The 21,000-nt window shown below is 38.3% G+C and overlaps 3 protein-coding genes across 8 annotated transcripts; 2 read left to right on the top strand and 1 right to left on the bottom strand.

The window, feature by feature from the left end:
• Positions 1-25: 25 nt before the first annotated feature.
• On the bottom strand, positions 26-4,115 carry cenpv (centromere protein V). 5 transcript variants are annotated; one of them, XM_073861025.1, is made up of 5 exons: positions 3,916-4,115; positions 3,530-3,639; positions 2,763-2,832; positions 384-498; positions 26-253 (listed from the first exon to the last, which is right to left on the bottom strand). In XM_073861025.1, the coding sequence occupies exons 1-5, from the start codon at positions 3,997-3,999 to the stop codon at positions 117-119; spliced, it is 516 nt and encodes a 171-aa protein (XP_073717126.1). In that variant the 5' UTR covers positions 4,000-4,115; the 3' UTR covers positions 26-116. The 5 variants fall into 5 exon arrangements, with proteins under 5 accessions (XP_073717126.1, XP_055055991.2, XP_055055989.2 ...); XM_055200016.2 differs by having other exon boundaries at positions 3,530-3,650; positions 3,916-4,048; XM_055200014.2 differs by having other exon boundaries at positions 3,530-3,650; positions 3,848-3,969.
• Positions 4,116-6,161: 2,046 nt separating this feature from the next.
• LOC129440584 (polyubiquitin-C) lies at positions 6,162-9,218 on the top strand. Its single transcript, XM_055200010.2, has 2 exons — positions 6,162-6,318; positions 7,193-9,218. The coding sequence occupies exon 2, from the start codon at positions 7,193-7,195 to the stop codon at positions 9,020-9,022; it is 1,830 nt and encodes a 609-aa protein (XP_055055985.1). The 5' UTR covers positions 6,162-6,318; the 3' UTR covers positions 9,023-9,218.
• Positions 9,219-10,695: 1,477 nt separating this feature from the next.
• On the top strand, positions 10,696-20,048 carry p2rx5 (purinergic receptor P2X, ligand-gated ion channel, 5). 2 transcript variants are annotated; one of them, XM_055200011.2, is made up of 12 exons: positions 10,696-11,108; positions 11,828-11,978; positions 12,313-12,384; positions 12,601-12,676; positions 12,806-12,890; positions 12,980-13,060; positions 16,499-16,637; positions 16,850-16,989; positions 18,831-18,924; positions 19,005-19,070; positions 19,177-19,262; positions 19,402-20,048. In XM_055200011.2, exons 1-12 carry the CDS (start codon positions 10,975-10,977, stop codon positions 19,691-19,693), a joined length of 1,416 nt encoding a protein of 471 aa, XP_055055986.2. In that variant the 5' UTR covers positions 10,696-10,974; the 3' UTR covers positions 19,694-20,048. The 2 variants fall into 2 exon arrangements, with proteins under 2 accessions (XP_055055986.2, XP_055055987.2); XM_055200012.2 differs by lacking the exon at positions 10,696-11,108 and adding an exon at positions 11,170-11,363.
• The last annotated feature ends 952 nt before the right edge of the window (positions 20,049-21,000 follow it).

Here is a 21,000-nt window from a genome sequence, read left to right as displayed (position 1 = left end):
TAAGAAACACAGGTGACCGTGAATGTTGTGTGATAGGTTCTCATGTTTTATTTGATCACAGTTTAAGTTCTCTGAGAATGAATAGTGGATTTCAAGTGCTCATCAGAGACATTGATTTATACATCCTTTGTTGGTTTTGACATGCTTTTAATAGTCAGATGCTTCTTCATACTTTCCTCCCAGTTCTCTCCACAGAAATCCTCCACTGTTATACTTCTCACCGTTCCAGGGTCCAAACAATGGGGCGCAACGCCTGTATCACAAAACACAGAGAATAGAGACACATTTGATCAAATAAAGCAAACGTGTTAGACCTTTATTATTCAACAAGGAAATGCTTCCAAATTTAGCATAAAAGCAAGCTATCACTTTCCGTTCAACACCAAATCCATCAGGGTTAGATCGTGGAGTATAGAAACTTTGGACACCGCATGTTTTGCAGAATGTGTGCTTTGCGGTGTGCGTGTTATATGTGTACGTGGTTAGGTTGTCTGAGCCCTGTAACACAAGACAGTAATTATCTTATCACTGTATGATTTAGGCCTTGATATAAAACCTACATTCCTATAATCAACATGATCTCACGGCAAGTCGTGCTATAGTCACGATAATTTTGATTAATTTATTTGTGTCCATGGCACGAATTCAGCATTAATCGGGTTAGAGTTTGGGTTTGGATGTCTAAAAATGTAGCAGAAAGTGATTCCAACTCCACGCGACAATGGTAAGAAAATAGGGAAAAAAACACTGAGAAAACAATACATAAATTGCCACGAAAAAGAAAGTCGTGCCATGGACACGAAAAACTATTTATAGAGTGATGCGATAAAGACATTCGTGCTCAAGGCATGAATAAAAGCTGAATTTCGTACCATGGACACAAATAAATTAAAGTTTTCGTGACTATAACAAGACTTTGCGTGATCAGTCTGGTATAATATATGTAATGAATAATTGCAGACGGGCCGTTGAATTATTCAAAAATAATGCACACCCAACGTGGTGATGTGGATAACCTTTATACACAAACTGATCAGCCATAACATTTTGCCCACCTGCTTAATTTTGAGGACAAGTGTAGTTGATGTGTTATGGTACGTTCACACGGGGCGTAACGCTTCCCATTCACTTTGAATGAGTGATGTCATGCGTTGCCGAACTGAATTGTGGATCCGTCTGCCCTGCGTCACTGGCCCTGTCCCAAATGGCGCACTTTATGTGGACTTTCGGTCTCGTGGCCTTAAATTGCGCATGCTCGCTTAGTTTACGAGTCTGTAGGGTGTCCCATCTGTCATTTTTACGCTTTGAAGTGTGCTCATCAGCGCCTCCTTTGCCCCCTTGATGCAGGCTTTGCGCACTTTACCAACCCAGAAGTCCTTGCGAAAAAGCAATCAGACCAATCAGACAACAGAAGGGAGAAGTTCACACTGACGGACAACTTCTCTACCTATTTCAGGTGTGACGTTTGAGTCTATCCCAAAATACAACACGACAATGCACCCTTGTAGACTCGCATCAAGGGTCCCTAAAGTCTGCACTAGATGATGGCATCAAAGTGTGGACTCTGAGGAGGACCACAAGTCCGGAGTGTGCCATTTGGGAGAGGGCCACTGCCGTTGCTCGCACATTTCTCAACTTTTTAAGCGGCAACGCGTGCGTCAGCCAATCAGATCGCCTTATGCAAATGACCTAGGCAGAGCCAGGCAATTATGTTTATTGTAGACCGGAGCATTGTTGCAACCACTGGGATTGGCCTTTGGCCACGCTTGCCTTCCGTCAAGCGTTAAAGCTTTCGTCCCGTATGAATGTACCGTTAATAACAGGAAAAATGGGCAAGCGACTTTTACAAGGGCCAAATTGTGATGGCTAGACGATTGGGTCAGAACTCTCCAAAACTGCAGCTCCTGAGGGGTGCTCCCACTCTGCAGTGGTCAGTATCAAAAGGGGTCAAATAAATCAAATTTATCAATTAAAACATAGTGGTTCAAGGAAGGGAAAGTTGTGAACCGGCGACAGGGTCAAGGCTCATTGATGCACATAGGGAGCACTTACCTAAAGGATTATTAGGAGCACCTGTTCAATTTCTCATTAATGCAATGGTGTAATGGTGTGGGGGATGTTTTCTTGGCACACTTTAGGCCCCTTCGTGCCAATTAGGCATTGTTTAAATGCCACGGCCTACCTGAGCATTGTTTCTGACCATGTCCATCCCTTTATGACCACCTTGTACCCATCCTCTGATGGCTACTTCCAGCAGGATAATGCATCATGTCACAAAGTTCGAATCATTTTAAATTGGTTTCTTGAACATGACAATGAGTTCACTGTACTAAAATGGCCTCCACAGTCACCAGATCTCAACCCAATAGAGCATCTTTGGGATGTGGTGGAACGGGAGCTTCGTGCCCTGGATGTGCATCCCACAAATCTCCATCAACTGAAAGATGCTATATGGGCCAACATTTCTAAAGAATGCTTTCAGCACCTTGTTGAATCAATGCCACATAGAATTAAGGCAGTTCTGAAAGCGAAAGGGGGTCAAACACAGTATTAGTATGGTGTTCCTAATAATCCTTTAGTTAAGTGTGTGTGTGTGTGCGTGTGCGCGTGTGCGCGCGTGTGCGTGTGTGTGCGTGCGTGTGTGCGTGCGTGCGTGCGTGCGTGCGTGTGTACATATAATAGTTCTTTTTATTGCTTTATCTAAAGTTTTTACAACTATAACAGGATTTAGAGCCAAACCAGGCAATGTAGAAATTACATACCTGCAGCAAGGTAAAATAGGATTTTGGCACAATGAAGTGACGATTTTGTTTCTTCGTACAAATGCTGCAACTGAGACACAAGATAAAAACCATCAGTGAAAACACTAAAGAAAGTCAAGAAGAAAGTTTAGAAAATCACACCTTCATATTCATAGTCTTTGAAATCCACGTGAATAGACGTTTTTACTACAGAAGTGCACTGTAAAAAAATTCAGTAGAAATTACAATGTTATTGCAGCTGGGTTGCCGGTAATTTACAGTAGAGTAACATTTATGTTATTTACTGGCAAGAGTTTGTTCAAAGTTAAATAAATATTAAATATTAACAAGTCTTTATCTTTAAAGAATAAAACTATACAATAACAGCCTCATGCAAAGCATTCTGGGAACCAGAAATCATCATCAACCTTTTTCTGTTTTTTGCTTCAGATTTTGTTTCCCAGAATGTTTTGCTTGATGCTGTTTTTTTTTAGTTTTACTCTGTAAAGACAAAGACTTGTAAATGTTCATTTAACTTTGAACAAAATGTTGCCAGTAAATAACATAAATTTAAATCTACGGTAAATTACCGGCAACCTAGTCTCAGCCTCAGACGCCACGCCCACAAACTGTTGACCTTCAGTATGAAGGTCTGGCTACGCGAGACTACCGGCAACCCAGCTGCAATTTCAATGGAATTTTTTTACAGTGAGTGTGTTCAATCCCTTCAGACATACAGGAAATTGTGAAAGGTGCTAAAGTGCTGATGATGTGTTGATGGTCCTTACTTGCAATTGAACACATGTAAATCTGGGGCATTGTACACCTCAAAGCGCACCGCCCCACAGTGACAACCCCCGGTGTGTTTCACAAGATCATCACGCTCCATTGAAAATGACTATTTATATCCTAAGAGCACAAAACACCTCTGTTGTAACAATATGCTTTGAAAGTAAGACTAAGTTTTTTCAGGTCAGTAGTTAACTTAAACATGTTACATAACCTACTTTTCTTCTTTAGTTAAAGTCATCATAAAGCACCTCTTATAACTCATAACTATAATTCAAATGTAACTCATTTAAGCAGTGAAGTTAAGTTGCACTTACTGTGGAACTTTCTTGACTCTGATAATAATCACAAGCGGTTACAAAACATGCAAACACTCTTGAGTTACTGGATCACATGTTTCTGCCAAGTCATCGGGTTTCTCCCGTTCAGCTGTTGCAACAAGACAAGCCCAGACAAAGTCCAAGATCATGGCCGAAAGATAAACGTTCCTCAGAATAGATTGATCTTAATATACAGTATATGTGTGTATTCATAAATAATAAAGCTTAACATATTGATTCGCAAAAGACAACAAAGTTAAAGCTTATGATAGATGTTAAACACAAAGATGTTATTTGTAATATAAACAACTTTTAATCGTCCAGTCTTAGATAGCATAGTACAAGCTTAATAACATTCTGTATTGTTTATATTGTATGTTCATGCAAAGGTTAGGTAACAGGAACATGTTGACAACAACCTCAAGTAATATGCGGTGGTTATGAAACTAGCACATGTTCAAGGTACATAAAATATGATTCTGAACAAATAGGCCACTCTTGAGCTGGTGATGTGGCAGCTCATGTAATATCCCTTAGGCAATAACCACCAGACTATTTCCAGCAAACAAACTCGAGGAAAAAGCTGTACATACTGTACAAGATGTAGGACTGGGAAAAAAGGCTCAAAATTATAACATGTGCCATGTGTTTAGGAAACAAATAAAAACACAGCTGTCCTGTATTCACTTGACTACCCCCTGTCACCAGTCTATATTTGTTTTTCTCTCTTGTTTTTCACTTTTGATTATATAGATGATGAGCATTTTCAGTGGTTGACGTGTCAAATGCTAAGTATTAGGATTTGAATACATCTAAAATTATCAGATTTAAATTCTTCTTGATCACCTGGATCACATTTTAAAGCTTCAGTCAATGGATTTTTATTATTGTACTTAATGATATGGCTGTCCTTTTACATGCTTTTGGCTTTAAAAGACTTAAAATATAACAAAGACCGACTCAGATGGTGATCTGGATAATCTTTTAGCAGCTGACAGAACATAACCGAGACCTAATTCTACAATGTAAAGTGAAGGACCGTCCAGACAAACAAATCTCAAAGATGGTTTCATAATTTAGCTTTTTTCTAGAACAAGCCAGTAAAGGTTCGACTACCTTTGGTAACTATTTAATGATGTGAAAAACCTTAAGGCAGATATAGAACTGGTTCATCTTGTTTGAAGTTTCACTGTGTTCATGACAGCTTGTTTATCCTCCATGGCAACACAAGAGGATTACATTGACAAATCAAAGATTCAGCTTCAAATGTCCACTACTGTGATACACAAACATATGAACTACATTTTATTTTAGCCCTGGAAATGAATATAAATTTGGACATTAGCACTAAATATCTAATATCTTTAATAGCAAAGTGTAATTTATTTTCTGTGAGACTCAAACAGTAAAATATTTGAAATTATCACATTTATTTGCGAGACAGCCCAAGTGAGCGCAGTGGTAAATGTTTGTGCTACTTTTAACATTTCTAAAAAATGACCTACGTTGCAAAAGGCATGTCTGGGGTCAACACATTCAAAGTGAGACCCTTTGTGTCACACATTGCATTCTATATTAAATTGACACATAACCCTGTGTAAAGGTAAAGGCCAGTCTAAAATATAAATACTTTTATATGGGAAAAGCTTTATAAGCTTTGTAAAGTTATGTTACGTTTTGAAAACAAGTTCCTCTTGGAATAACATATAATTTTGATGGGACACACTATGCTACGTGTAAACATTGCTTATTTGGGGGTTGGAGGGCAAGAAAACGTTTTCCTCCGGGATGTTTGTTTTATTATTGATCAATTCCAAAACACTTACAAAACTGTACCATGTACTCATTTGTAACAAACGGGAATCAAACATTTAAAAAACGGCCAGCTGGGAATTATAAAAGGTTTAATCTTTGTTTTTTATGCCCATTTTGGGAAATTGTGGATAACATATTTAGGGATTTGTGGATAAAAAATTAGCTAAAGAAAATAAAAAGATCAACAATATACTCAATACAAGATTATGAATTATCACATAAACTAGTTGCTATTATGACACAGCACCATGATGCCTCTTGACCGACTGTCCCGCATTCCAAAGATCAACAAACAACTCAACCAGCCAATCACTGCCGGAGAGGTGTATCCACAATTCTCGCATGTTCTAGAGACCTCGTCTATTTTAATTTTGTCAAACGTTTTATATGTATATTTTACATTAATGATACAAAACAAAGTATATCTGCATATTTCCAATGTATAGATTTTTTTTAAAGTAATTTTTTTTAATGTTTTAGCAAATAAGGGTTGTAACTGCGGTTGGATCTTGTCATGTGACGTACCCTCTACGTCACGATCCTGCGTTTGTATAAATTCAATAGCACTCCCCTTTGCCTGCATTATTCCACGAAGAGGAAGACTCGTCTCTACTTTTTGAAGCAAAACACACAGATAACAAGCGTTTATAAAGGTAAGAATATTAGTCTGTTTGATTATGAATGTTAAGCTTATATTTTTGATGTAATTGTGAAGAATCCGTTTAACGTTTGGTGTTTACCTTGCCGCGCTGGATAACGTTAAACTTTATTCAAAATGATTGTAGATAAGAAATAAACAAATATTACGTTAACTAAATTGCTTTGCTGAAGTATTTTTTTTGGTAAAATTCTTTAACCCGTCTACTAACGCGCTATTTTGCCGTGTGCTTTTTGCTGAATCACAGTACTCGGTGAACATCCGGGTTCTTTGTTACTGTAAAACCGCCATGTTAGAGAAAGGATGTTTTATGTTGCGCAGTAGAATCTACATCTCGGTGTTTCGTTTTTGTTTTCGGTTCAGTATATTAAACAATTTATTTTAGACCACTAAGACGGAAGTATTCGAAACGATCTTTTGAAAGTAAGTTAATCATTATTTTAAAATATGGGAAATATGCTGAGTGCTTATACTCTTCGTATCATACCCCATTTTTAATCGAACTTTTTAAACCATATTTACAAACTGTGAAAATACAAAGCGATTATGGTTATAAAAATAAACTATACGAAGTCAGCTAACCAATTTTTTTTTGTGAATATTTCCTTACTGTAAGCAGTCTGTGCTAGTGGTAGCAATTGCAACATTAAAATGGCGTTTGAAAACAGGTTTTCTAAAAAAACTTCCCACTAGTCTTTCCCTATTGGGAGGTCTGGACATTGTTCATGGTTTCCTCAAAAAAAATTTTTACAGCATGTTTAGTGTTTATGCTCATAAAAAGCTCTGACATAAGATTGGTAGAAACCCATCATGTTTTACAAAGTGAGTGTGCATGCAAAGTTGCTAATTTTTTCCTATTTTATTTACTGATGCAGATCTTTGTCAAAACCCTCACGGGCAAGACAATCACCCTCGAGGTTGAGCCAAGCGACACCATTGAGAACGTTAAAGCCAAGATCCAGGACAAAGAAGGCATTCCCCCTGATCAGCAGAGGTTGATCTTTGCTGGCAAACAGCTGGAAGATGGCCGCACCCTGTCAGACTACAATATCCAGAAAGAATCCACCCTTCATCTTGTGCTGCGTCTCAGGGGAGGCATGCAGATCTTCGTCAAAACCCTAACAGGCAAGACCATTACCCTCGAGGTTGAGCCAAGCGACACCATTGAGAACGTTAAAGCCAAGATCCAGGACAAAGAAGGCATTCCCCCTGACCAGCAGAGGTTGATCTTTGCTGGCAAACAGCTGGAAGATGGGCGCACCCTGTCTGACTACAACATCCAGAAAGAATCCACATTGCACTTGGTGCTGCGTCTCAGGGGAGGCATGCAGATCTTCGTTAAAACCCTGACAGGCAAAACCATCACCCTCGAGGTTGAGCCAAGCGACACCATTGAGAACGTTAAAGCCAAGATCCAGGACAAAGAAGGCATTCCCCCTGACCAGCAGAGGTTGATCTTTGCGGGCAAACAGCTGGAAGATGGCCGCACCCTGTCCGACTACAACATCCAGAAAGAGTCCACCCTTCATCTTGTCCTGCGTCTCAGGGGAGGCATGCAGATCTTCGTCAAGACCCTAACAGGCAAGACCATCACCCTTGAGGTTGAGCCAAGCGACACCATTGAGAACGTAAAAGCAAAGATCCAGGACAAAGAAGGCATTCCTCCAGACCAGCAGAGGTTGATCTTTGCTGGCAAACAGCTGGAAGATGGGCGCACCCTGTCTGACTACAACATCCAGAAAGAATCCACATTGCACTTGGTGCTGCGTCTCAGGGGAGGCATGCAGATCTTCGTTAAAACCCTGACAGGCAAGACCATCACCCTCGAGGTTGAGCCAAGCGACACCATTGAGAATGTAAAAGCCAAGATCCAGGACAAAGAAGGCATTCCTCCAGACCAGCAGAGGTTGATCTTTGCTGGCAAACAGCTGGAAGATGGGCGCACCCTGTCCGACTACAATATTCAAAAAGAATCCACATTGCACTTGGTGCTGCGTCTCAGGGGAGGCATGCAGATCTTCGTTAAGACCCTGACAGGCAAAACCATCACCCTCGAGGTTGAGCCAAGCGACACCATTGAGAATGTAAAAGCCAAGATCCAGGACAAAGAAGGCATTCCCCCTGACCAGCAGAGGTTGATCTTTGCTGGCAAACAGCTGGAAGATGGGCGCACCCTGTCCGACTACAACATCCAGAAAGAATCCACATTGCACTTGGTGCTGCGTCTCAGGGGAGGCATGCAGATCTTCGTCAAGACCCTGACAGGCAAGACCATCACCCTCGAGGTTGAGCCAAGTGACACCATTGAGAATGTAAAAGCCAAGATCCAGGACAAAGAAGGCATTCCTCCAGACCAGCAGAGGTTAATCTTTGCTGGCAAACAACTGGAAGATGGGCGCACGCTGTCTGACTACAACATCCAGAAAGAGTCCACCCTTCATCTTGTGCTGCGTCTCAGGGGAGGTATGCAGATCTTTGTCAAGACCCTGACTGGCAAGACCATCACCCTCGAGGTTGAGCCAAGCGACACCATTGAGAACGTTAAAGCCAAGATCCAGGACAAAGAAGGCATTCCCCCTGACCAGCAGAGGTTGATCTTTGCTGGCAAACAGCTGGAAGATGGGCGCACCCTGTCCGACTACAACATCCAGAAAGAGTCCACCCTTCATCTTGTGCTGCGCCTCAGAGGAGGTTTCTAATTATAAAATTGAAGTCAACTGTCCATCTGTAGCAAATTCTATTTAATGTTTTTTTCAGTCTGTGTTTACATGCACTTTCAACTTACATTTGTTTTTTTACCATAACACTTGCTTTTTTCAAAGAAGTAAACCACATTACCTTTTTCTTTGCACCTTTTATCTCAAAACAATGGAAAAATAAAAGCATTGAAATGTATGATTGCTTGTTTCCTTGTGTTTGTGCATGACTTAATATTAAGTTTTTGTTCACAAAGTTGAATAACAAAATGGGAGTGCAACAATTTCTCAACCACTTTGTAAATTGCAAAATGGATTACGAAGGCAGTGCATTTGAAAAGATTAAATTGTAAAAAAAGATTAAGTCCTAATAAAAAATTGGGTATTGGTGTTGCACTTGAGTGATTAAAGAATAACTAGTGAGGATAAAGTTGGATTTGTTTAACTCGGTAATCAACTCCAGGCCTCGTGCCGGGCCCCCTCCCTGAATGTTTTGACTGTCTTTTTAAATAAAACACCTGATCTTAGACTTCTGCCAGAATGTTTCTAATGATAACACGCTGAATTGGGGGTTTTATATAGAGAGACATGTAGCCTATATAAAATGTTCTGGGAGGGGTGGCTCAAGGACTTGAGTACTACTAGTTTAACTGCATATTCCTTAAATAATACTGAAATATATTCAACATGCTTAATACACTAGTCAACATTCGAAGTGGATCAAAACCATTCAAAAGTGTTTACATAAAACCAATCCCTATTACCCATTCTTGTCTTAGGACAACTTTGATAAACTTTTTTGATCCACTTCAAATGTTGACTAGTATATTTAAAATTCATTTAAAAGATATTACGATTAATATTAAACTCCATTGTCATGAGTTTGTGTGCTTTTAATACACTTACACCTGTGAGGTCAAACAGTTGTTGACCTGTAAATTCAAAGGCGGTGTCACCAAATGTCTTCTACAAAACGAGGTAGCAGTCAGCAAATCTGAAGGATGTCAAATAATTTATCATTTTTAATTATTTGCTGTTTGTGTGTGTATATCAGCCTCTACTCCATAACGTTTGAACATGGGGGCTATGACTCCTGCACGGGGGACACACAGTGTCAGTGGGCGTTAAGCAATCACATATCTTTCAATTTAAATAAAAAAGTTTGCGCTCGTTATTTTCTCTCAGACGTTCCTACGCGCTATAGCCTACTAAAGATGGCCATCGTATTATTAATATGAAATGAATATATTTTATTTAGTCTACAATAAAACTGTAGAACTGCATTAATATGTATTAAAGGCCCTTTCAATTATTTTTTAAAGTCAATTCTTTAATTTGTATACATCAATGTAGAATCGTTTACATCATCACTGTGCATCATAAAAACTATTAAAAACGTGCAACTGTATTAATTCTTGCAGAATCGGGATCACTAGACGAGAGCTTAGGGTCAGTTAAAATATTTTAACCTACGTGTGAAAGGGTTGATTTAAAAAAAAAGATATATATTCTAAGTAAACAATAGCTCAAGTTTAGTAAACATTTTTATTGACTATAAAAAATATTCTGCATCCATTTTTGGGTGTGCCAGCTGCCACTGTGGGTGGCACCGACACACCCTTGGCTACGCCCCTGTATAACCCCTTTATCACTCGTCTGCTTTATTAATATTGACAAAAAAAAAAACCCAATTCTGAAAGTGGAAATAAGCTTGCATAAACATAATTCCACATTCATGAAACACAAGCAAAATAAGTCTAACGTAAATGGACACATTCCGTTCAGGACAATTACCATAAGAAGTGCATTTATTTACTACAACAATGTTATACGTTTAAAGAATAAGGCAAATAGTTTTGACCAAATATTCGCAGTTAATAAGGGGGAAGATCCGGGTGCGCAAAAGTTAGAGGAGCGAGACAGCTGCACGGTGGCTGTCATTGACACGCAGGAGCATGGCTCAAACCTGGGGGAGCTTTCTCTTTTCGCTACTCGATTACAAAACAGAGAAATTTATCATCGCCAAAAACAAGAAGGTCGGAGTATTATTCAGACTCCTTCAACTGGGCGTGATTGGATATCTGATCGGGTATGTGCCTTATGTTTGCATAAGCTATATTAATAGTGACTGCACGACTCTTTCAGTTTATAAGATCTTCAGTAGTAGAAATCTTCACAGCATTAAATTGTTTATTGTTTGGACGAAACCATTACAGTTAATACCGCCATTAGCAAGCAAACCGAGTGCAAGCTTTCAGTAAAGCTCTTTCTTTATCGGATGTTATTTATGGCAAGATAAAGACTGAATGCACGATATTGTCCCGCACCAGTTTGTGCTCGTTTTGTAAGTTGTGCTTTCTTTAAATAAATTAGGATGGTAATTAACAATCAGTATTTATTTTGTAAATGTATTATAAACTGACAAAAGAGTCTTCTCTTTAGCTCCCTAATAGTTTTTACATGTGTTTGCGGTTGGGAACATTAATCTGTAGGGTTCTTAAATGATACATATTGACCGTAGTTGAATGTAAGATGACCTGGATCAAATATAGCATGCGCCATTTACAAGTGTTACACATTAAAGCCAACTTAAATCTAAAGTGGGGTCATTTTATAGCCTAATACCCTTCATAGTGTTTTGGCCATATATAGTACTCTCTCTCTCTCTCTCTCTCTCTCTCTCTCTCTCTCTCTCTCTCTCTCTCTCTCTCTCTCTCTCTCTCTCTCTCTCTCTCTCTCTTTCTCTCTCTCTCTCTCTCTCTCTCTCTCTCTCTTTCTCTGTGTGTGTGTAAAACCTCTCCTCTTAAGGTGGGTGTTTATTTGGAAGAAAGGATATCAGGAGACAGAGGAAGCCATCCAGAGTTCTGTTTTCACCAAACTTAAGGGTGTAGATCTTACCAACAGCAGCACACACGGTCTTCAGCTATGGGGTGCAGAGGATTATGTCATCCCTTCGCAAGTAAATGCACCACTCTCATGCATTTGCTAACCTTGTGAACTAGGTGGTTTTGAATGGCCATCTCTATTTATGTATTGTCGACCCATATGCAAAGCTTTAATAGCATGACTACCATCATACTTTTGAATAACAATAATGAATACATAACTTCACAGGGCTATGCTGACACAGACAAGAAAATTGTAGAGACAATTATTACATGCATTCTTATACAGATTGGTACATTTTCATATTTATAAAGGCTAGATACTGAATATTAAAGAATCCAAAATATTAATCTTTAATGTGCTATGGAGATTAATGTCAAAAATCTATAACAGGTGTTGTTTTTAAGGGGGACAGGGTCTTCTTTATTGTGACAAATTACCTAGTGACACAAAACCAAAGATTGAGTTTCTGCCCTGAGGTAAGAGACAGGATTTAAATTCTCCACAAAAATGTCAAAAACATACCTTTGCACTTCTTTAGCATATGTGTAAACCTGTAAACTGTATACTGTAAACTCAAAAAGTGTTTTATGTAATCAAAGTTTGTGCTGATATGGTTTGTGGAGGATTAATCTCTGTACATTATAAAATCAATGAGTTTATTGCATTAGTTTAGTTTATTTAATTTTTTTCAGAATCCAAAGGTGCCAGATGGTTTATGCAATTATCACAATGACTGCGTGGAAGGGGAAAGTGTCATAGCAGGCCACGGTAAGCACAAAACCTACATTGATTAAACATAAAGTTGTATAAAGTAGAACAGTTGCTCATTTAGAAAACAGTATATAAGACTCATTAGCAGGTTTAAAGAGGATTGCATTTTTATTATTATTATTTCAGGAGTGAAGACAGGATTCTGCATAAACCACACAAAGACATGTGAGATTCATGCCTGGTGCCCTGTTGAGCAAGGCCTTACACCACAGTAAGAGACGTCTTATAATAAAAATGAATCAACTGTTAATAGAAAAGGAACATCAGCTTGTATGTGTAATGTGTCAAATGTTGCAACAGGGAGCCCATGTTGGCAAAGGCAGAGAACTTCACAGTCTATGTAAAGAACTTCATCAAGTTTCCAAAATTTGGCTTCTCCAAGTAAGTCAGAAGTACAGGTACCATCATGTTGTTTGTTTTAAGCACGGGATACACTGCACGATTTTTGGCTTTCCCAGACAGCAGTTTCTGCGATCATGGCTCTTAATGGCTTGGTAGCCTACGATAGTTTTCAGAAATTCAGCATGATTAACCAGTGTTGGGGAAAGTTACTTTTAAAAGTAATGCGTTACAATATTAAGTTACTCCCCAAAAACTAAATAATTGCGTTACTTAGTTACTTTTTATTGAAAGGAATACTTACGTTACTTTTAAGTTACTTTGGCATTACTTTTTCTTACTCGGCTAAGGCTTGATCTCTTTCAGGTCTTGCAGGTGTTTTTTATGACTGAGAAGTTCTGCATTCAGAAACTGCATATTTCCATCACAAAAATGTCAAGCTCTGGCCTGCCATCCCCGTTTGTGATTCACATTGTTTCCGCTAAGGCGCGCATGGATAAGAGTGCTTAATTCTACGCGACTACGTTCAGTTCAGTACATTAATTTTTTTAATCAAATTAATTAAACTGAAAAGTAACTTGCATTACTTTTTTACAAAAGTAACTCAAATATTAATGTATACATGTATAAAGTAATGCGTTACTTTACTCGTTATTTCAGAAAAGTAATATTATTACGTAATGCACGTTCCTTGTAATGCGTTACCCCCAACACTGTGATTAACGCACAGTGTGTTTGCTGCTATGACCTGCATACCAGTATTTGTTTACCAGTAGCACATGCTGAAGATGTTGCGCTAAAGTGTGTCGCAGACGTCACAACCTACTGACGTGGTCTGAGTTTGGTTCACTTCTGGGTCCTTTTAAGGGGGTCTGAGATCACTTGGTTTGTTCACATATACACCGTGAACTGATCTGAGAGTGTTTGGAGGGCTCAAACGAACTAGGTGTGAAAACACCCTAAGTCAAAATGCCAAGGAGCTGTTGCGTGGATAATAGTACCAACAGAGCCAGTGCTGGGTGCCTGATGTTAACATACCAGTAGATGCGACTATTACATTACTAGCCGAACATTATAATTCATACATGTATCACAGTAACACTGCAAAAATAAAGACAGAGAAACAGATCCAACTAAAATCAAGTTTTATTTATATACAAACAATAAAGAACGCTTCGATAATTAAGGTTGTTGCAGTAGCGGACCAGCTCCCCAATCTGGCTTTCTGCCTCCTGGATGCGCGTGCACCATGTAATGTTTGTAAACCGGCAACCCGTCTATAGGTGTCATCGTAAAGTCTACATGCTTGTCATACCCAAGTGTAAAATGCTCCATGTCGCACAGTGTGATATGGTAAGTATCATATAGGATGGCAAAAATTCTGCATTGTATCCTGGGCTTTCAAGTCTAGAGAATGGAAGTTTATTTGAAGTATTTATGCTCAAAGATGACATACATTAAAGCATAATTATGTTATAGATCCGTGTTTAACATGTCATATTCCTTGATATGTATATTCAACCACACTAAAATGCTGGGTAATTTAACCTATGCTGAGTTGTTTTAATCCATTGTGGTACATTATTTTAATCCATTTGGGTGAAATATAAACATTTTCTGGGTTAATTCAACCCAACGTCTGGGTTTGTCCCTTTTTGGCTCAGCACTGGGTTTAAATTAACCCAGGACTTCTTATAGTGTAAGTTTTCTCCAGCTAAATAATTTGCATGTTATTTACTTTGCAAACCACACTCAACTGCATGAAATCTCTTCTCTTACTGAATTCTGCTAAAACACGGCATTGTACTCTTTCAAGACAATTACTTTTGTAAAAGGCAATTTCAGCTAAATTTCTGTCTTGTTTGGCTTTTTCTGGCTAGACAGCAAAATCACAGGTGTTAAATGTACACTGCTGGTGTATATATGGGTGTCACCAGGTCTGGTGGTACTCATATAAACACCAGCAGTGTACATTTAACAATAGTGATTTTGTTGTGTACATTTCATGAGTACATTAAGTCATTTGAGTTACTCAAAACCATTTTACAAAATATATTTTTTTAACAAAATAATAAAATTGTGTTTAATATGCAGCCTGTTCAACGTTTTTAGAATAAGCAAAATAATTGAGATAGAACCATGAACTAAACATTGCAGTATTGTTCCACCATGCAGTCCTTACCAATGTACATACAGACAAAAAGTCCTAAAATGAATCAAAATTTATGCTTATGCAATATGCATGTGCTTTACATCATGTAGCTGTGTGTGACAGAGCAGACTTTATTGGTCACAGTAATGTGTTATGTTTGGATAGTGATTGCACAGCACAGGCTGCTTTGAATATCTGGCTCTTGCTCATCTCTATTTATACCAACACAGTGTGTGGTGCATATGCTCAGAATGGCTGCCTTTATATCCCTTGCAATGACAACAACAAGCCCTGCACATTTCAAGTTAGGTGACAGGGTGACACTTGTTCCTCTGTTTTTGCACACACTGCACTGACATTTCCAGTTCTGTGTAAAATGTAATTCATGCACTGGTGTACATGTCCTTCACAGTGTAAGTTAGACTATTTCTAATCAGTGTTACAATATACTACCAGTTGCACTCTCAGAATAAAAGCCGCCCTGTCACTGGGACTTTACGCACTTTAAAAAGGTCCCAAATAATATGTACCGTTTAGGTAGAGATCTGTGGCGTCTCGTGACTGCTCATCCTAGGGGCGCAAATTCAACATAAGTGTTCGGACTGTGATATGTGTGTTGCTTGCTTTTTCAAAATATGTGTTTGTTGCTTCATGTGAACCATCATGTGAATGATGTGTTTTTTCTAAATAAGTGCCTGCTGCACACGCGTCAAAACCGTTTATGATAAAAGAGATGCTCACGTTCACAAAATACACACAAGACACTCCCTCAACAGTAAACTCTGATTACGCATGACATTATGTGAGTATATGGCAAACGTGACCATCTCTTTTATCGTAAACCCTTTAGACGCATCTGCAGCAGGCACTTATTTTGACAAGACACATGATGCACATAGGTTAACTCGACGTGCAGAACACATATTTTGAAATAAGGAACCACACACATGATGGGCTACATACATGTTGTGACGAACTTTGCAATGAGCGCCCACGATAAAAGAAGTCACCAGTCGCCACAGGTAGAGATATGTATGCATTTAGTACCAATATGCACTTTTGAGGTATAATATGCACCATAATATGTCAATATTTAATGCTTAATAACAAGCATGAAAGAACAATAACCAGTTGCATTTATTTAACTAACATGAACAAAGGCTGATATATCCTGTGATTCTTAACTAATGCATTAACTAAAATGAATAGATGAGACCTTATTGTAAAGTGTTATACAGACAACTGTGACAACAAGAGCTTTCTCATATTAGAAACATTCATGCTGACTGACAATAATTTTTGTTCTGTTGTGTGTCCTCTAATTAAAGATCAAATGTCCTGACCAGAAATAGCACATATCTGAAGACATGCACATATGATAGAAATGATCACCCCTACTGTCCTATCTTTCGTGTGGGAGATGCAATAGAGAGGACTGGCTACAATTTTCAGGATTTAGCAAAAAAGGCAAGTGCTATGAATGGTATGAATAATGACACGATAACAAAAAATATTTTCTTTCATTTTTCTTTTCATCTGGTTTTGAATATTTTAGGATGTTGCTGTTTTTTTAATGAATCTGTTTCAGAGAAACAAATAAAGCACTAAAAGTATATAGCTCTAAGCTGCAATGGGATATTCATATTTTATTTTTCCCTCTCACTTCCTTGGATATACAGGGTGGAGCTATTGGAGTTGGAATTGAGTGGAATTGTAATTTGGATAAAGATGAATCACATTGTATCCCTGAATATAGCTTCACACGGTTGGATGCTTCTGAAAATTCAGCCAACTCTTTCACTTCGGGTTATAACTTCAGGTATTGCTCTGACTGATTGATTTAACTCAACCACTATTAAAGGACAAGTTCGGTATTTTACACTTAAAGCCCTGTTTTCAGATTGTTTATGATGAAATAGAACGGTTTTGACTGAAATTTGGACATATGATGCTGTCCTGAGAATTTTCGGGAGTTTGTTCTATCACCTTTACAATGGGTGTATAGGTGCACTGGAACAATCCTTCCTAAAATGCATTAGACTTTCATTTACAAAGACGTGAAACTCAGCGAGTGGTCAGGGGTGTTCATTGATATGCTCACACAAAAATTGCTGCAAAAGATGCTTTCCAACAGGTTTTATTGTAGTTTTTGTCCAACTCCATTGACTTGTATTAGATGTTCTGTGAGGTACGGTATTACTCCGCGCCGGGAACCTTCTTTGTATTCTTGCAATTGGCAATGGCGGATTATCGCCACCCACTGGGCTCGAGTGTCTATTATTCAAGCTCTCACGGAAGAATATATGGGTGTGAGGCGTTTGGAAAAATAGGTCCAAAAGTTTACAACGAATGCTAAAACACCTGTTGGAAAGCATCTTTTGCAGCGATTTTTGTGTGAGCATATCAGTGAACACCCCTGACCACTCAGAGATTTTCACGTCTTTGTAAACGAAAGTTTAATGCATTTTGGGAGGGATTGTTTCAGTGCACCTGTGCAGCCATTGTAGGGGTGGGAGGTGAAATAACAAACACGCGAAAATTCTCGGGCCAGCATCATATGTCCAAATTTCAGTCAAAACCGTTCAATTTCATCATAAACTATCTGAAAACAGGGCTTATAAGTGTAAAATACAGAACTTGTCCTTTAAAGTGCAGCTATTTCATTGCTAGAAACAATGCTATTTTGTTTATTTGGTATAATACAACATGTTTGCGTGGTTTATGGTAAAAAAACACATTATTTTCCACATAGCCCCACTGTACATTTTTGTAGCTCCAGATTTCACTCTCTTCTTGAAATGCACGGATTTGAAAAGCTCTGTGTCCTTGATTGGCCAGCTAATCTGTACGTTGTGTTTGGCCTGACTGACGTCAGCCGGAAATGTGACGTTCATTACCATGTTTGAAAGATTCGCTCACAATGCAATGTTAACCGGAGCTAACTTACAGCCTGTGGGTCAGAGCGGGAGGAACTATGATAATGTTTCTTCTTTACTACATCACCAATCCCAGGAAGTAAACTGTTGTCTACAATCCGTGTGTTTGTTGTAGTCCAAGAAAAGAGATTTACGTTGGAGACAATAACTCGCGTCATCGTTTATTTTGGGTTATGAACCTTTTGCACATCATTAACATGTACTAATACACACCTACACACCAAAGGAAATGTAAAAACGTGAATCGGACTATAGGTGCTATTTAAAAAGGTTCTTTGGTTTTTCTTACCTATTTATTAAAGTCACATCAGCAAACCTGATACCAAAATAATTCATTTATAATCTTCCAGCCTGCTAAATGGGTCACTCGCTTGACTCTTTATTGCAGTTAACAGAGCTATACACTGTTTAAACAAATGCTGGGTTATTATCAACCGATTGTTGGGTCAAAATGAGACAAACCCAATAGTTGGGTTAAATTAACCCAGAAAATGTTTATATTGGACCCAAGTATGGGTCAAAATAACCTAGCATTTTGTAAAGCAGAGCTGTTTACAGAAACAGGTAACACTTTCATTTCTATTGGAAATAAAAGAGACAATTTATTTGTGATATTTTAAACAATAGCTTAAACCACCTTTCATTCGTTTTTATTTTAAAATATCTTGCTTCGTTTGAAAAAGTATGATTACATTGGTTGATGTATTTTTCTCTCTTTATCAAGATTTGCTCGATATTTCAAAGATGCAGCAGGGGAGACCTATCGAAATCTATATAAAGTGTATGGCATTCGATTTGATATAATGGTGAATGGAAAGGTAAAAAAATAATAAACTTGAATTTCTATTACTGAAGTCATATATAAAGTGAAAATATGAAATTTTGAAATGTTTTCTAGGCTGGAAAATTCAACATTATTCCTACAATGATCAATATAGGCTCTGGACTTGCACTAATGGGCGCCGTAAGTATATGAACCAGACACAAATTTAAACTATTTTTCAACTTTTGTCTGTTGAGACTGGTCCACAGTGGACTCTTGTGTAATATGTGCCCATCTCATTCCCTAGGCAGTTTTCGCCTGTGACATGATTCTTCTCTACATGATGAGCAAGAGCTCCTTCTACCGAGAGACAAAATTTGAGGCAATAACCAAGTAAGATTCTCCTCTGGGGTTTGTGATGGTGGTACCATTTTAAAGAGTTTATGAATTAATGTTGCTTCTTATTTGCCTTTTAAACGATTTAACTTAAAAATGCAGTGAATTTTTATTTACCAACTGTTTATACCTATAGAAAACAACCTAGAAAGCACAAAGAGAAAAAGCATAGACATCATGGTCATCATCGCCATACTAGACGACACAAGCGGGAAGAAAAAGAGGCAGCAGAGATGAAGCCACTGACATCAGTAATATCTCAGTCCAACAGTAACCCAGAGAAAGAAATTCAGCCCATGGAGTCATCACTGAAAACACACAGTCCTGAGAGAAAGCCACTGGGTTTATTATCATTGAGGACTCAACCGGGTACAGAAAAACAGGCGACTTCTCCTGTTTCGCCCTTAAAAACGCACCACAACCAGTAGAAGATTTTACTGACATTAAATCCCACTGGAAATACTGTGGATGTACAAAGGTATGACAACGGATCAATGCACTGTGCCAAAGCAGGAAAGTTTCAGTCCTGTTGTTTCAACTTTTCTAGTTGTTAAGGTGGCAATGGAAGTTTTTGTTACAAATTATTTATGAGTAGCCTACACCAGACCTTAAAGATTAAAGTAAATTATTAAACTGTATATTTTATTATATATCTGACCTCGGCATCAAAATTATGTTTGGAAAACAGACATAATTGTCAAGCCATGGATGAATGAATATTGAAACTTGAAAATGCCTGCAACACCTCACTGCTTTTATTTCAAATAAATGTATAAAGGGGAAGATTAAGAAATGTTATGATCTCTGATGGTTCCAAAAATGTGTCTGTCTAGAAAATTCAGGTTCAAGTCTCAAAATCTAAATTCTGATATTAGGAGCATCAAACACTGTCAGAAAAAAATGTACAGAAAAGGTACACAACTGTCCTCATGGGTTCATTTTTGTACCTATATGGGTAAACAACACATTAACATTTTGTAACTTTTGGGTTACAATATTAGTATACCCTAAGGACCTACTGTGTTCCTTAAAGGGACACTCCACTTTTTTTGAAAATATGCTTATTTTTCAGCTCCCCTAGAGTTAAACATTTGATTTTTGCCGTTTTGGGGTCCATTCAGCTGATCTCCGGGTCTGGCGCTACCACTTTTGGCATAGCTTAGCACAATCCATTGAATCTGATTAGACAAAAATAATCAGAGTTTCGATATTTTTCCTATTTAAAACTTGACTTTTCTGCAGTTACATCGTGTACTAAGACTGACGGAAAATTAAAAGTTGCAACTTTCTATGGCTAGGATCTATACTCTTTTGGAGTAATAATCAAGGACTTTGCTGCCGTAACATGGCTGCATGAGGTGCAATGTGCAAAAAAAGTGCAAGTCACTGTTACAAACTTTACAGCGTGCAAGATTGTCATTATTTTTAACTCTTATGAGACAGGTACACTTTCTTGTAGTCTGGCGTAAAATGTGTAAAATTGTGCTGAGCTGTGCTGGGGGTGGTGCAGCCGGGCCCGGGGATCAGCTGAATGGATTCCAAAGGGATAAAGATCGGATGTTTAACTCTAGGGGAGCTGGAAAATTTGAATATTTAAGGAACAATTTTGTACCAGTGAAATTGAAGGGGTACAAAACATGGTAACTGTACCTTTAAAGGAACACAATAGATCCTTAAGGTACAGTAATGTACCCAAAAACGTACAACATTGTACTATGTTTAGAAAACCTGTAAA

This window comes from Misgurnus anguillicaudatus, chromosome 22 (genome assembly GCF_027580225.2).
Source record: "Misgurnus anguillicaudatus chromosome 22, ASM2758022v2, whole genome shotgun sequence".
NCBI classification, from domain to species: Eukaryota; Metazoa; Chordata; class Actinopteri; order Cypriniformes; family Cobitidae; genus Misgurnus; species Misgurnus anguillicaudatus.
Note: the sequence above shows the minus strand (reverse complement) of the source record. Positions and strands in the feature narration are given on the sequence as shown.